We start from the raw sequence: 14056 nt of genomic DNA on the forward strand, positions 1-14056 counted from the left end.
GCATTGCATTATCTCAATCGTTTGAGGGAATCATATAATTCTTGCCCTTTTTGCTGTTCTGTGGAATGTGTTACTCAACGTATCCCATAAATATTATAAAACATAACGTATTAATTGAGTGTTTCTTTCTATTATTGCTTCATTACAAGCTGCTATTACACAACTTCTATAAGATAATAAACTCCTTGCCTACTACCCTAATTACTGTCTGGTAGGAATCTGGAGTTATGCCTTAAGATAAGGCACTACAACATAAAACATTAGTAAAAATGGTGTAGTCGCGACCTATTTTACGTATTAGCTAACCTCACCTTCTCTTAAATAGGACTTTATAATTACCAGCTGTCTTTACGACGCTTCTTAGCCTCGATTGTATTTTGTAACCCAGATAACTCCTCGACCTTTTCGTGATTCACCTGCTCATGAGCCTCTGCCAGACCTATTGAAAGCGTTAGCTAGCCTCCACTTTCCCTTAAAAGAATCGTACACTACCATCTTGAGACGGCTGGTTTGATACGTTTGGCTTTCAGACACATGGGGTGCTGCTAACCGAGGACGTGCTTGATCTAGAACTTGACCGTGGACCGTTAATGCTGCAGTCGCCATACAGCACTACCTCGTCGAGGCCTGCTCGTACTGAAATTGATAATAACCTGCCTATCCCACTGGCTGTCGAGTTTCATTCCGGGTTCTGGAACGCTGCTGAGCCGGGTCGGCCGGATGACGTGATTAAGTTTCTCAAGCCCACAGGGCTCAAACGATGGTACTTTGAAGGGGCCCGAAACGCCCATCATTCAACAGCTCGAATGATAGTCTACCACCAAGTCCGATGATGCCACTCGTGGCTGACGGCGGCAGCGCCATTTCATACAATGTACCCATGGGTTACAACATCGGCCATGACCGCAGAGATTCTTTTGACGTGGCAGGAGGAAAAGCTTGTTTGTGTTTAGCATCCTACACCAAGACTGATATCGTTCGCTCGTTTTCCTGAGTTTTAAAATGTCGCTGGCTATCCTAGATTGGAACTTTACTTTCCCCACTTGGATGCGAAGCCTCACACATATTCATGTGTCCGTACAAAGGCTCCTGAGGTGTCAGGCTGGCTAGGACACAGCGTTTTCATCAACGCCAAGAGGGTTAAATCGGGTTCTCAAAAGAAAACCAGCTCCCAGCTGTTTGGTCCTTCCTCTAAATTGAGGATAAGGATGTGATATCCAGCTGTTCCTCCGAATGATTACAGATTCGTTCCAATCTCTCCTTCAGATATTTCGAAGCTGCTGATACAACGTCATAGACAGTCGAAAGCCACTCCTCAGCCCTTCAACTTTGGACAGGCGGCATAAGACCTTGGCCATCATGGTGTGAAGCAGCTCGCGCGGAATCGGGGCTTGGTGCGCCACAAGGAGCACCTGTGCCATTACGTAGGTCACGAGGCGTTTGTGTATATCATTCGAACCACCTGAAAGGTAGCTCATGGTGAGCTTTAGATCGACGCGGGCTTTTTAGTGTTAGCAGGGTTAACGCAAGGACTAGTAGTGGAATGGCACTGTATACAAGGATAATTGGGGGATGATAAAGAGAGCATCGCGGCCATCCGGAGTTGGCGAAGTTCTTTTGTTAGCTCGTAACATCCCCACCTTAAAAAGCCAGGATATCTCTATTGTTCGAACACTTTTATATATTTTATTTTGACACCTATAAGATAAATAATAGACTTATTATAAATATCATTTCATTCTTTTTCTTAAGTTAAAAAAGCTGAATTATGATACTGAGTAAGGAAATTTATTTACAAGCCCTGTACCTAGGGATCGCGGTAACAATAATTGAGGGATTAATATGGGAGCAGAGGAAAACACTGACCAAAGTCGTGGCAAGACTTTAGCATTGTGAAGCTGGTGGAGAATACAGGACGGTTGTTTTTGGGATGACAATTTCTGAGCAGTATGGCAATCTGTCGATACAGCTGACGCCGCTGCTCGCCGAGCGCCTTGACCTTATGCAAGCGACTGCAGGAATGGCCCTCCTTGTTGGGTTACCATCTTCAACCGAGCTAGTACAGCATCCAGGCGCCAAGACAATTATGTATCTAAAGCGATATATATAAACTGCTATACATAGCTTATAGTGAAATATTTGTATTTATTATATAAAGACAAGGCTTATTTCAATAAGGACAAAACATCTCTATGCAGCTCTGGCCGATTAAAATGCGTGATACTAAATGGGATACTACTGTCAAGGAGCTTAAGCATCTCTTGCTTCCAAACCAGTATTATGTTGAACTTAGTCTTGACGGATGTCATTGTTTTTCACCATATAATGAAAACTCTAAGAGAGACTGCGAACGGGGAGCAGACTGCAACGCAGTAAGCCCGGGGCTTTCTGTAATGAGAGGAGATAAAGAAAGTGATCCTTGCGAGTCGGAACCATTCAACAAGGAGGATTATGAACTCCGACCGATCCCATATCTTGAGTATATCATCCATGAGGCCCCGAGCAGAATGGCAAACATATTCGCAGCCTTGGAATATGACCCTCTACTGACAGTAGGCCTGTGGAACGAACGAGAGGGTTCATTTCGCGGTGAAAAGGTACCATATCTACAACGCCGACGAGTAAACTCAGATGATGCCTGGAAGACGTTTCATCGGGATACGAATGATCTGTCGCTAAAAGCCTTGGGTCTCGACAATGTGAAAGCTTTAGAGGATAAGGATATCTTTATCTGTGCCGTTGCAATGAACCTAAACGAGTTTTTAAAGACGAGCAAGGCTCATAACGAACTAGGCCTGGCAAAGACAGTGTCCAACCATTTTAAAAGACTACCTACTATGGTGGACAGGGAAAAAAACATGGCCAGATCTCCTGGAGCATAACAGAAAGTTCCTTACGGGTAGTCATGAGAAAAGAAAGTGGGCTTCTTCCGACTCGCCATACTTAGGTTCACTTAGGCAAGACTGCGAAAAGGAAGAGGAATATAGATCATTGGTTCATCTCACGGATAATGGATTGTTGGTGCTTGGCGGGCAAGGACCGGATAGAGGCCCAGATTGGCGCGGTGGCCACGAATTCCGGTCCACGAACAAGGAGTACCGACGACTTCCTTGTCTTGAATTTATTGTCCAAAACGACCCAACATCCGACTTTATCTCGAACCTGCTAGCTGATGAAGAGCTCGCCGTAAATATTCACAGAGGAGATGGCTCGGTATATCAGACAGATCCGAATTGTTGTGAACATATACAACGGGGGTTGGAGCCACATGGAGTCTGGGAACAGCAGCGAATATCAAAGAGATCTCTGCGGCATTTCTGTCTCGATCACCTCCTGGTACTAAGGCGGAAAGAAGTACTTATCTGCACTGTTGCAATGAAGATCACCAAAAATACAAAGGACATACTTATGGGGAAAGTGGAAGATTTCGTTGAAGCCACTACAGCGTTTGACCTGATACACAGAATATCCATGCATATAGATAAGCTAAAGAGCTTAAATTATGTGAAAAACCTTCACCAGCTCTTTGAGGTGTATGATAATTTTATCGATCACAACTTCAATCGTCAAGACGTTGAGGATTTAAAAAGGCTGCGAAAAAATGGTCTGTTGGTCCTTAACGATCTGAAACCAGATCCACTAGCGATTGAAATGTGGAGGATTCCTCGGCTAAAGATGGCCTTCCTAAGAGATCCAAGTAAAGAAAGGTTTATCTCTAAAATATCCCGGGATCCGAAGCTCGCAGTAGGGTCTTGGAATGGGCAAGATGGCTCATTGAGAGACATGAATACCCAGAGGATATATGGAACGTCAAGCATAGATTTTGATGATTATTATAGTTCTAAGGCTAATGGCAATTTTCCTTTCGGAAACGTAGATTATGTTGACAAACATTGGAAGATATCCTTGAAAGGTACTGTTCTTGAACGTGTGGAACCACTGAAGGACCAAGATGTCATTATCTGCATAATAGCAATGAGGGCCCGTAAGCTTATTCACGACAGGGACAAGACAAAATTGATCACAGCAATTGAGAATTTTGACATTGCAGAACGGGTGGCAGCCCATATAGAGGCTGTCAACTCTGCAGATTCAGTGTCAGAGGTTGTTTCATCTATAAGATTGGATGGCTCAGATGAGGGTGACAGGTCCCATACAAGAAGGAGAAGGAATAAAAAAGGAATACCGCAACAACTTACAAGTGGCTTAGCTGAGACAAACGGATTGAGGGAGCAGCCTAAAGAAAGATGCTTGGGAGTGGGATCGCCTAATCGTTATGAACGGGGTCCATGTCATGGTCTGAAATCACAGGAGGATTTCAGAATGGGAGACGAGCTGCCTTATATAAATGTCAACGATATGCGGATCGAGGGTATTATGCCTCGCGGGGATTTGAGGTTATATGAGGAAGATAGCCCGGAAAAGGCATATGTTGTTCGCAGAAATGAATTACCCGATGCCCTGAAAAGTTTCATAAGTAAAACAAAACCTCTTGAAAGCAGAGACGCTCACTCTCTTCCTGGAATCAAAGTCCTCGATTTCGTGGTTAAAAACATTGCGGTAGGGGGTGACGGCTCAATCAGTGTACTTGGAAGACTTCGTGGAGCAGACGAGTTATTCGTGCTGTCAAAGACTACATTCAATAGGGCATTCGACAAGGACGATGGAGAGACCTTCTAGGAGAATAATTCAAAAATGCTAAGTGATGCCTTGAAACGAAGAGACTCATATGCTAAATGGCGGGAAGGATTGAAATTAACAGGAAGTATACGAAGATCGAAGAGACTCAGAGAATTAAAGGCTAACGTTGAAGGAAGTAATGAATAGTGGAAATAAAAGTAGCTATTATAAGAATGATTATTAGTACCTCTATAATACTGAATAGCATATAAACCCAGCATATCTTAAAGAACATAAATGTGAAATAGGAGGTAAGGGGCATGGAGTTTAATATATTTATGATCCATGTTTTATATGAATTGTTGAGGTATGTGTATTTGCAGTTGAAACCTATGGCTAAAAGTTTATCTTCCATCTTTGCGTTCTGGAAAAGGTCGGTAGGGTAATGATAGGTTCCGATGTCAACTCCTGGGAAAGGTTACTGTCATTGTTGTTCCTGCTGTACACTCTTTGATTGCCCCATGCGATCCATTTTTGACAAGTCGAGCTCAACATATCCTTCTTTAGCCACCTGATGACATATTCGTAATACCAGTGATTGCACGATTAGCATATCGTTATGTCACCGTCATTCATTTCATCGATCCATATTGTACACACCGCCTTGCTCTCTGAGTCCAACGCTTTCTTGTCAATCTCTCCGCGTTGAATTCGAAAGGAATTCTCGCTGCCTAGACTATCTCTATTAGCTTCTCCGGCATTAAGGCCGCGAGGAATGGCCCACGAGTAAGGGCAGACAGAGGAATGGTGACGAAGATCGTTTTAGGAATAAGTCCAGCTCATGGTAAGCAAATCAGGGATGTAGCGGTGCCAATACGAGCCGTACAATAACTCGGGATTCTTGATGTCAATTGGGACATTCTAGGCCATTTCCACCTCGATACCGTTCACTGGAAGAGTAAAAGTAGAACTGTTATTTAGGCTTTGCGATTACAGAGAGCCGGCCCTACCTGTCACCTTGATTAAGTATCTGCTGCGATGGCCCAATGATGTTATGGTGTAACGAGTAGCTAATTGCACCGAAGCGTGCTTAAGAACGAGGATTAAGAGACTGTATTATCTAAGATAAAAGCAAGGCAATCGCTTCGGATAAGGACCCGTGACTAGCCTAGCACCGTCTGATTTCTGAATAGAAGCTGCAGCTGACTCTGGCCGCATTTTCAAGGTTCTCAGTACTATATCAAGTGCTTGAAGCCTACAATAGGAAGAGAGTCTCAGTCAATTGCCACCTCCCAGCGTCAAGGTGCCTCAGTTGAGTCTGAATTGCTACCAGTTTGGATGGTGCGCAATGCCAAGTGCCACAAGGCCAAGGGAAACAAGATATGAAAATCCTTTCTGTCAAGTGACATCACACACTCCGTTAGCCCATTCATAGTAGATCACGATAGATAGAAACGATAATACATACATTGCTACGAGCGGGATTTCTTCAAAGACTTGCAGCTGTGTGATTTTATATAGTTCCTGAGGTCAGTCCGTACTATATAAGTAGGTAGCCTGCTGTATGGAGAAGTTATTACCTCGAGGAAACCTGCTCAGGAGTGAGAAAGGGGATGATTTAGCTGCCGCCCAGACGAGATATCGGCAGGCCCGTGGTTGAATCGCATGCTAGAACGCTACCAATATACCACAGCTATTTTGGGATAGAGCAAAGTTTCAGCCACAAGCCTCAGCTGCAAATAACACATGTACCACGGGAGAAGCATAAAGTAGTGTACGGCAGCGGTATATATTTCTCTTGATCTATCTACTCGGCCTCCATTCGCATTCTTTATCGACTCAGGGTCTAAGTTCTGGGCTTCAGTTGTCCTCATGGAGTTGTGGCATATATAAACGAAAGCAAGCCCACCCTTCGAAATCACTGGCACAGCAGGCGAAATGTAGGGACATATTGCAATGCATGGTTCATATAATAGATGAAAAGCCATCTTCTTCGTTATCATGATGATTTCTTGGTTTACTATCCAGTTGAAACCGCCACAACCTCTTAGTATTCACATGAATTGTTTTAAAGGCTTATAGTAGTTTTTTCGAGAGAGACAAACCATAGCTTGTATTTATACCTCTACCTCCTTTTTGCACTATAGCAGTTAGAGCTGCTGGGTCATTTTACGATCCGCTTATCGTCGCTATATGACTTGAATGCATCCCTGAGTTTGTTTTCCGCTGCGGCGAAAATACCCTTGATACAAATACGTGTCACGTGCACTGCCTTTCTCTTCTCTATAACCTATTCCCAGATAAACAGCCAGTCCACATCACCCTGCATAAACGAAACTGCAATAGGACCACCGTCAGTAAAGCTGATTGAGGTGCCATTGCAGCCAACGGGCCACTAAGCCAAGGTCCCGTGTAGCTCAGGTAGCGAAATTGAACATATTTACATCGCCAGCTAGCCAGATTGCATGGTGCGATGCCAGAATACCAGTCCTTCCCATTTAACCAACCCCTTGTAGCCAAAGGCTACACCACCAGCAACAGGTTGGATGATGTACTGGGACGTTCCAGCAACGTTAATGTAGCCCACGTCCTTGGCGATGGTCACGCCGACTCAAACTTATCGCCCGGACTGTAAGTGGCAATAAACTTGAGAATCGGCATCGCTTAAAGATCTATAACCTTTTAGTGCTGGTAAATCTTTAATAGGATTTTAGCCAGGATTAACAGCATATATTTCTCAGTAGGAATCTATTTAGTAAGACCTAATAGACTTGAGTTACTATGCATTAAGCTGGCATTTCTGTTAACTATTTGGCAAGGTCTTCTCTCAAAGCCGTTGCGCAAGATCAAGGCAGAAATGCCACCATGCTCTGCGTTCGGGTCCCCTGAGAGTAGGATTAACGATAGTCTAGACTTCTTGCATCTAGGGAGATCGACAAGGGTTATTCCAGATATGACAATATGGGCCTTGACGTAGATGCGTCATCTCCGCAAGATCAGCGTTCTTGTTCTGATGTGAAAAGGAAGGGACACAAACCACTCAGCCGAGCTCTGGTGACCCAACTGATCCAGAGGGAAAGACAGATAGATCTGAGACATTGGCGACAGAGCCAAAGGTGCTGAGCTTGGTTGCATCGGACTCTACTTGCGAAGAGCCGGGAAGGTTAGACTGGCTGGCTCTAGAGAGGTCTGAGAGCCAGGTGAAGGTCGTGGAGGAGGCTGTGAAGGACTTGTGGTCGAGTATGGTTTACTATAATATGTAGGATAGGCAAGCCTAGCCAGCCCTCGGGCAGAGCGAGGCATCCAAGGTCAGCAGTCTAAAACTCCGAATTTGGACCTTTGGGGCCCTCAGGATCTCGTTATAAGACCGTCACTAGAATCTTACTCTAACTATCGGAAAACCCTTGAAGTAACTGACAGCTGGTTCCTTCTTCGAGGGAACTACAAGCGACCTTTCTGACAAGTTACGTTTTCTCGACATATGACACCTTATATGATTGATATAAGCTTTTTTATTGACCTATTTTGAATCTCCCTTCGGACCATGTGGCAGTGGCCAGATCTTCGTTTCCAGTATGATGTCTGGTTCCATTGTCGGTCCAGTTTGCTTATTATACATGTTTCTGGAATTAAAGGTTAAAAAGAAAAAAGAAAAGCTTCTAGAGATAATGCGTTGTATAAGTAAGGCGACGAAGAATGAGAGCCGCTATAGCTATAGCCAATTTAGGGAATAGCTCCTTCTAATACCATCACAATTTGCTATCTATATAACTTAGATAAGTTAGGTCAGAGAAAACATAATAAAAGTGCAGATGCTAAACCCCAAAGACAAATATGTAAACCTGCGTATTATTAGCTATGCAAAATAAACTGCTATAACGGGCCATAATATCTAGCAGCATACCATAGCGCAACATGATATAAAGTAATTCAATACTCGCTACAAAACGTAACAAGATGGTGCACAGGATGGAATTGTTTGTGCTGATTGAACTTGGATACCCCTGGCTGAACGATGCTCTTCAAGGTTACATCGCCTCTGCATATGAATGTACTATCATCAAGCATACAGACGAACTACCCACCGAAAATCATTTACTTCTCATCCTTTGCCACATGCAACCGGAAAAACCTCTAGTCATACCGACTCATTCAAGAGCTTTATTTAGCATGTATCCATTGACAGATGCTCTAACCCGTAAAGACTGTTTGGCAACGGTAGTCGAGTACTGGTCTGCTAAGAGACCAGGGAACGTACTGTCAAGTTGCATGCCCACGACAGTTTCCTTTGAGATCGATTATGCGGAATACTTAGAGGAAGCTCTTGCAGAGTCGGACTCTTATGAGCTTTGCAGGTCATTATCCTACAACACTGGACTTGTGCTGAAAGATCGACAGTGGTGGATCTTGAAACCCGCGATGACCGCACGTGGCGATGGCATCAGACTCTTCAGCGACGAAGGTCAACTGAGGGAAATCTTCGAATCTGTCGAAGACGATGAAGATGAAGTCTCAGAAAACGTAAAGGTCGTGTTTTCCAACGATGCTCTGGCAAGCGGGGCAGTGCCTTCATCTTGCCTACGCCAATTCATCGCTCAACGGTATATAAGTAATGTTCCCTGCTTAGATAACAGAAAGTTTCATATACGAGCTTATGTTCTTGCTGTTGGTCGCTTGCAAGTCTATCTTTACCAAGGGCTGCTAGTCATTTCAGCATCAGAACCCTATTGCCCTCCCTGGGAGTCTATGAGCAGAGGATCAGCACTCACCAATACTCATTTACAGGGCACTGTTTGTTCAGAATCGGCGAGGCGAGATTTCTGGACAGTACCTGACGATCTCTTCGGACAGGACGGGTCATGGAAAGATAGAGCTTACTTACGTGTCCAGCAAATTACGGGGGAATGCTTTTTAGCAGCAGCATCTATGAACACTAACATTGTTCTCCATCCCGACTGTTTCGAGATCTTCGCTCTGGACTTTCTGATTGATCAAGACGAGCATGTTTGGCTGATGGAGGTTAACTCAGGCCCAGGACTAGCAGCTGAAGGGATTGGTTCTCGGATTGCGAAGGGTTTCTTCCAGGCAACTGTCGATGTTCTAATAAAAAATGAGCTTGGTTTACGGCCACGGTCCGGCGGCGAAGAGGAATCTATGAAAAAGGTTTTAGACGTAGCCCTTCCACATCAAAGGTTTGCCCCACTAAAGCAAGTGTAAATTGATGAATACGTAGTATGCAGCAACAAACAAGCAACTATAAGTTGAGGATATATACTTACGACTGCCAATCGCTACGCAAAACACCAATTTCTAGATATAATTATCCACTAATAGAACTATACCCTTTCAATCCAACTGTGATGCTTTCAGTTCTCAAGATATAAACCAGTCCGTACTAGGTCTATGCTGGCAGATTGCGTAGGCCCGGCGCTGCAATCTCAAGTAAACATACTGGACTCCTCGACGACGGTTTGTCTCCGGGGGGTGCCAGCGTGTTGGCGCAGCTCGGGACAGGCATGGCCAGGCTGGACGGATACCTCTTCCGGATCTGAGTGGCACTATCACAAGGTCGCGCATGTAGACAAGCGATGGAGGTCGATTAGACACACCTCCAAAGCGATCTTTTTTGAGGCTCACGACGCAAACTCATTCACAATACAACGCAACTATTTTGTCTACTATCATAAGTGCCGTCTTGACCTTTTGATCTGGGTATAGTCATTCGTTTCGTTGTGTGTATAACGCATCTGTTACAATGGCACTGGCAAGACAGTAATTGACGGGTACTAAAGATGTGGACCGCTGGTCCTTGTCGTGGGGTAATTGCATCTGCTAGACGTACTTCTCCTAGAAAGGAGTTGCACAGCTTAAAATAGAAAGCTTAACAGACACCTGACCACGCCAATTTCTTACCAAATATCGTTCGGAAATAGCGATCCGATCTGATAGGGCTGCCTAGCCTAAGTAATCAGGCTTAGAGCTACCTAATGTGCTATATTACCAGGGCCATTCTAAGATACCGTGACCTTGAGCATGTAAAAGTCTAGCATTCCTACCAATCCCTTAGACTTACTGTTTAGCAAAAGGAAATCTGCTCTCTATCTTGCGATATCTATAAACATGAAGCTCTCTGCTGCTGTACTTATAATTTTTGCTACGGGGATCCTCGCAGCCCCTATTGCTATGGCTGGAGGTGATGCTACGCCTGCGAGCTATAATTCACCTGAAGAGGTAAAATCATACGATAGACCAAAACCCGAAACTCATTTCAGGCCCTATTACACGAAGCTCAAACCCAAGCTTTATCAGCCTGTGTTCGCCCAACCTCAGAGGCCTAAGACTCGCCGTTACAAGCTCAAGCAACCCAAACCACACCACACAAATCCTCAGTCTAGGCCTAAGCCTAAGCCTGAGCCAAAGTCTCATCACAAGAAGCATAAACTCATACCTCACCAGCCTGAGTTTGCAGGACCGCAGAAGCGTAACGCTCACGGTACTAACTACAAGCCCCACCGCCGATGGCACAGGCACGCAAACTCTCAATAAAGTGAAAGATATTACTAGACTCATTCAGACTTAGCAAAAGGCTCACAACCCAAGAAGAACCAGTCCCAAGCCGAATCATCTCATATAGAGTGAAAGGCCTTCGGCTGGACTTTTGATACCTTTTTCGTTCCCGCCGCAGGGATGCCTGCTCTATAGGGCCAAAGTTGGCAAGACAGTTTGACTGAGCCGTGTTTGGTCCATCTAGGGCCCTCTTCGAAGTAACGGAATCTCTCATGTTGCCTTTTCGGTGAGAGATATTTATCATCTGTGCTAGGGATAAATACATCATCATTTGGAGCCTGTCCTATGCAACAGCAATCGGGCTTACGATGCCTATCCTGGGGGACAATCTTGGAGCCTTGTAGTTTCGTATTGATGTATGCTAGAGTATTTTCGTGCATTGTGAATCTTCAGCCTGCAACCGTCTTTGGTCCCATATATAGTCTGTAAGCTGCTAGAGGAAGCACTATGACGCAATTAACTATGGACTCGAAGTCCAGCCCTATATGTACCATTACCAAAACATTGCTTTTGACTTGTCATACGAAACAATATGCTGAAGAGCGAATCATGAGCTTCTATTTCTTCCCTTTGTCCTTTATTTGAGAACTATCCATATTGTTACAGAATATTTCAATCAATAACTAGCTGATCCGCTCGCTGCTCTAAACATCACTGTTACACCGATGCTTATCGTTCAAATTATCTACGCTATCCCCGACCTTTTGTCGCTTCGTGACAGTCCCACTACTATCTGAAAGGAAGCGCTTCTTCCCTGCATAGAACAAGGATGCACTACTCTTGCTGTGTTGTGCCGTAGATTCGTAGTTATAGTGCTCTAAGGCATCGTGTTCAGGTATCGTAAACAGAGATTGACGACGAGGTTCTTGGAGAGAATATTGAACCCTGGATGCCGGCTGACCCTCAGGGCTTGCCATCAGACGACTTTTCTGTCTATTGTCGCGGCAAATGCTCACCCGACTCTCCTCTTTTGTTGATTGCTCATATAGTGATGATTTGTATGCAGTTGACATATTTGGGAAAGACAGATAGTTCATAGGGGTAAAGAGACGACCAAAACTGTTCGAGAAGTCGAGCTGCTCCTTCGTAATCGCGAAATCAGTTTCGTTAGAGACCATTCGCGTGGAAAGTCAAAATAGTAGAGAAGTAGTGAGGTAGTGAGGTAGTCTCAAAGTAAATGCAAGCTTTGACTGGGCCCAAGCAGATATTGCAGGCTAACTATACAGATTCTTCTTGGACCAGCCGAAGAAAAAGACAGTTGAGATTTCCAGGGTTTCAGCAGTGTCCCGGCTGTGGAAAGGGTCATATGCTCGTACACTGCTTTCTGAGTTGCGCATAACCAGGTAAATTTAGGGATAAGGACCTATAGATAGAGCTAGCGTTGATAGAACCGCAGGCTAGTCATTCCGGTCAAGGTTTCAAACCCTAAAAATGGGACATGTATCAAGGCGAAGATGCTATATTTGAGACTAGAGCCGCAGAATACGATATTCAGTACACTCACTACCTTCAGGTTTGATCTGGTTTTGGATCTTCCGTGATTTCTCTTCGCTCTTAAAAATAAACGAGCTTTGTAAAAAGTCTAAAAGTACGGTAGTGTACGTGAGCTGATATGACCACCCAAAGGAATAGCGCTCAACTTCTTACCATAAAGAATTACATAAGTGTAGAATTAACGTTTCCTATAGCAAATTGACGGTTTACCCTCAGTTATCAATAAGACGTTACTGTTACTGGTCTTATGGCAAGAAGCGTCAAATTCTCATTTGTGGCCACCCTACACCTGTCCTCATGAATGCTAAGCAACTTACGAGGTGAGGATTTTGATATTATGAATAACGCTGGAGTTTCATGACTGGCCTCGGGGAGTTTCCGCGAGCAGAGGACTCGTAAAACCTCACATTTGGTGCTCTGGAGAGAATTTGGCAAGCTTCACTTGATGCAGGGCCCTACTGGTTGGTGATTTTCCAATAAGTGGTCTACATATCTATTTCTAGCCAATTGCCGGCCAATTAATAAGCTGCCACACCTTAGAGGCCTCACTTCAAAGAGAGGGAGAAGATAAAGAAACAAATCTCAACCGTACATCAGTCTGCAACATGTACGTAAGCCCAAATAAGAAAGCAATCGCTCCAGATATAACCTCCGTACTTAGGACACTGGTCTTCAATCTTCTGAAGATATGCTTGACACGTCCTGTCATTCACTTTATACTCATCACAGCCCTGGCCAGATCTACTGAAACTCACACCAAACGTTATGTCTTTTGTTTTTGACTGTCTAGTCAAACCTGCCCGAGTAAGCGGAACTTTCTTCAATTCATCACAAAATGACTGTCTATATGCCATCCAGGGTACCTCAGATGAAGCAGAACCACTATTCCCATAACATAAGGGCGTTTCTTCCTCTTGGCTACTTTTGGGCCGTGCCGTCTGACTAGCCATTTCTTTATGAGCTGAACCAGTAGTCATATGAAGTGTCGTTGCAGTCGATTTCTTTGTGGTTGATGTGGTGGTTGGGCTGGCAGTCGCTTCAGTATTTCTAGTCGATCCAGTCCTTGGGCTAACTATCGTGTACGTGTTATCACTGGTTGGATTACTTTCAGTTGACTCGATGACTGAATATACTTCTGTGGAAAGAACGCCTGTCAGGGATTCGGACGTGGACAAATGTTTGCCGGAACTCGGTTCTATGCTTATGCTTGTTGATTTAGTGCCCATTGTTTCTCCATCGGCTGTTGCCATAGATGTTATTTCAGGTACTTGAGCGCCACTTCCAGTTGGTGTGGACGACAGTGCCTGTCGTGAGATCTCTACGCTGTCTAATAGCAGAGTCTTGGGGCAATCCCCAGATAACACAGCCGGCGGAA

At 44.5% G+C, this 14056-nt stretch overlaps 4 protein-coding genes across 4 annotated transcripts; 3 read left to right on the plus strand and 1 right to left on the minus strand.

Annotated features, from left to right (window-relative positions):
• Positions 1 to 420: 420 nt before the first annotated feature.
• Positions 421 to 794, minus strand: FOXG_21408 (uncharacterized protein; the record flags this gene model as incomplete). Its single annotated transcript, XM_018401743.1, has 3 exons — positions 421 to 439; positions 488 to 566; positions 638 to 794. 3 exons carry the CDS (start codon positions 792 to 794, stop codon positions 421 to 423), a joined length of 255 nt encoding a protein of 84 aa, XP_018253668.1.
• Positions 795 to 4323: 3529 nt separating this feature from the next.
• On the plus strand, positions 4324 to 4680 carry FOXG_14096 (uncharacterized protein; the record flags this gene model as incomplete). The annotated part of the gene is made up of 1 exon (XM_018394159.1): positions 4324 to 4680. The coding sequence occupies one exon, from the start codon at positions 4324 to 4326 to the stop codon at positions 4678 to 4680; it is 357 nt and encodes a 118-aa protein (XP_018253669.1).
• A 3897-nt stretch (positions 4681 to 8577) lies between these two features.
• FOXG_14097 (uncharacterized protein) lies at positions 8578 to 9837 on the plus strand (the record flags this gene model as incomplete). Its single annotated transcript, XM_018394160.1, has 1 exon — positions 8578 to 9837. One exon carries the CDS (start codon positions 8578 to 8580, stop codon positions 9835 to 9837), a length of 1260 nt encoding a protein of 419 aa, XP_018253670.1.
• A 903-nt stretch (positions 9838 to 10740) lies between these two features.
• FOXG_14098 (uncharacterized protein) lies at positions 10741 to 11166 on the plus strand (the record flags this gene model as incomplete). Its single annotated transcript, XM_018394161.1, has 1 exon — positions 10741 to 11166. One exon carries the CDS (start codon positions 10741 to 10743, stop codon positions 11164 to 11166), a length of 426 nt encoding a protein of 141 aa, XP_018253671.1.
• Positions 11167 to 14056: the final 2890 nt, after the last annotated feature.

This window comes from Fusarium oxysporum, chromosome 6 (genome assembly GCF_000149955.1).
Source record: "Fusarium oxysporum f. sp. lycopersici 4287 chromosome 6, whole genome shotgun sequence".
Lineage (NCBI taxonomy): Eukaryota > Fungi > Ascomycota > Sordariomycetes > Hypocreales > Nectriaceae > Fusarium > Fusarium oxysporum.